Genomic DNA, 2,405 nt, shown 5'->3' on the forward strand with positions numbered 1-2,405 from the left:
CATATACACAATAAAATAAGTTTTGGTAATTACAAGGAATATAGTACTGATACATGCTTTTATATGGATAAGGCTTTAAACAGTACATAAGCATGGAGGATAATCATAGAGAACTATATGTTGTGTGATACTATTTATTTAAAATATTCATAATGAAACTGAAGGAAAGAGGCAATTTAGTGGTTCTACAGATCTGATGTACGTTGGATAATTACAGCATAAATTTCATTTCTGGGAGGATTACTCACTTTAAATAATATACTGGAGAACTTCAAGATTCTGCAGATTTTAAATTTCTGAAATAAGTCTTTAACATTGATAAAGTGTATGATTTGTCATTGATATATGAACCAGTTTTGTACAAAACATTTATGGAATGCTCCTATGAAAAGAAATGATAACTCACCTATATTATGAATGCTTCTAATTCCGTGTCAAACATCTATGCATATGGACTCTGGATTTTTTTTTCTTTTCCTTTCAACTTGACACAAATCTTGGCACTACTTCCTAAACTCAATTATAGGACAGTGGCACAGCAGATGTAATGTCAAAAATCTCTGATTATAGGAAAATAATTCTAATCCAGCAAAAGTCATTACACATCTTCATGTAAACATAAGGGTCTTGTAATTTTGGTCTTTGAACTGACAATGAGATACTGACTGTTCCTTATGTATTTATGTTAGCAAATAAAAGTTATGTATTAACTATATGGTAATTTTTTACTTGACAAGAAGCAAACCCAGTGGCAATAGGACTTGCAAGGAAAGGCTGTTTTTGCCATGATGACTATGAAACTAACTGCAGTTCTGTTGCTGATTCAGCTGAATAGTTACTTTGGTTCGGGGAGCTGTGGGAAGGTGCTGGTGTGGCCAATGGAATACAGTCATTGGATCAATATGAAAACAATACTGGATGTACTTGTCCAAAACGGTCATGAGGTGATTGTTTTGAGGTCTTCAATTTCTATGCCAATTAATGTGAAGAAGGGATCTGCTATTAAATTTGAAGATTGTTCTACATCAGTAACTCAAAGTGCCTGGGATCATATTTTTACAGAAACACTTGATAAAGCTATTTATGAGCTACCAAAAGAATCATCTTGGAGGTATTTTTCAACAATGCAAGATTTTATGTGGAAAGAAACTGAGTTCATGAAAGCATTATGTAAAGATATAGTTCTGAACAAGGAACTTATATCAAAACTACAAAAATCAAGGTTTGATGTCATTCTGGTAGATGCCTTCATGCCTGGGAGTGAGGTGATTGCAGAGATTCTGAATGTCCCTTTTGTGTACACTCACGGACTCTTTCCTGGATACACAAATGAGAAGTACATTGGAGCACTTTCAGTTCCTCCTTCCTATGTGCCTGTTGCTCTATCACAGTTAAGTGATCAAATGACATTTGTGGAGAGGTTGAAAAATATGATGCATGTGCTTTATTTTGATTTTTGGTTTCAAGGATTTATTGAGAAGAATTGGAATCAGCTGTACAGTGAAGTATTAGGTAAGTTGTCTTTTCATTTGGTATTGGGAATTTGTAAATTCCTGTGTTTTTGATGATATGTTTTTAAGAATATACCATTAAAAAAAATATAGCATTAGAGAAGGTCATCTTTCATAATACAGTGTTGAGGTAGAGATATAAAATGTTCTGTCAGATAAAAATATTTTGGTCCAGGTGACATTATTGTTTTCATTAGAAAGGTCTGGAAATCCCATGTACAGAGCACATTTAGGAACACATACATTAATAAAGCATAACTATGAAGACAGCTTTAAGCATTTATATACATTTCTAGCATTTTATTATATATATTCTTTCATCTGTGAAAACAATAATTTAAATTTCCCTATATGTCTTGATGAATATTTACATTTAAATTGAGAAATTTCATAGATTATATTTCTAAGTATTACTGAAGAAATTATTTCCCCTAATGTAGCTTAATTAATTCATTTACAAATTAAACAATTCTCTTACATTATTTGACGCATCCCTCACACTTGGTATAGAGATTCTATCCTAAAGTATATTTAGAAATTGAACTGAAACTGAATTCTCTTTCCTTCAGTATCCATATGTATAAAAGGATACTATTGAAATATGGGCATATAAGGTATCATACTAGGACATTTTTATTGTTGTGAATGTACTGAGGTGAGTTAAGAGCCTAGGGTGCTCTCCCAAATACCTCATACAATGATTTTCATACATCTACATGTAAATATGGGTAACAAATATACATTTATATCCACAAATACATATAATACAATTATGTGTGCATATACAAGTATACATATACACATACAGATACATTATCAATTACTGTCATCAAACACAGGAACTTTTAAACATCTTCTCTTCCATAATTGAAAAGTCTTTCAAAAAATAACCTG

The 2,405-nt window shown here is 31.6% G+C and overlaps 1 protein-coding gene and 1 pseudogene across 1 annotated transcript in view; one reads left to right on the forward strand and one right to left on the reverse strand.

Moving 5' to 3' along the window:
* Positions 1-1,318: 1,318 nt before the first annotated feature.
* LOC101591665 (UDP-glucuronosyltransferase 2B31-like) overlaps positions 1,319-2,405 on the forward strand; it is a 210,242-nt gene continuing 209,155 nt past the window's right edge. The window contains exon 1 of the mRNA XM_023708723.1: positions 1,319-1,512. Coding sequence (XP_023564491.1) covers positions 1,404-1,512 — 109 coding nt within the window. The 5' untranslated portion in view covers positions 1,319-1,403. The remainder of the gene's footprint in view (positions 1,513-2,405) is intronic.
* LOC105741348 overlaps positions 1,617-2,405 on the reverse strand; it is a 17,134-nt pseudogene continuing 16,345 nt past the window's right edge.

Source organism: Octodon degus, unplaced genomic scaffold (genome assembly GCF_000260255.1).
Source record: "Octodon degus isolate 3935 unplaced genomic scaffold, OctDeg1.0 scaffold00499, whole genome shotgun sequence".
In the NCBI taxonomy this organism is placed as follows: Eukaryota; Metazoa; Chordata; class Mammalia; order Rodentia; family Octodontidae; genus Octodon; species Octodon degus.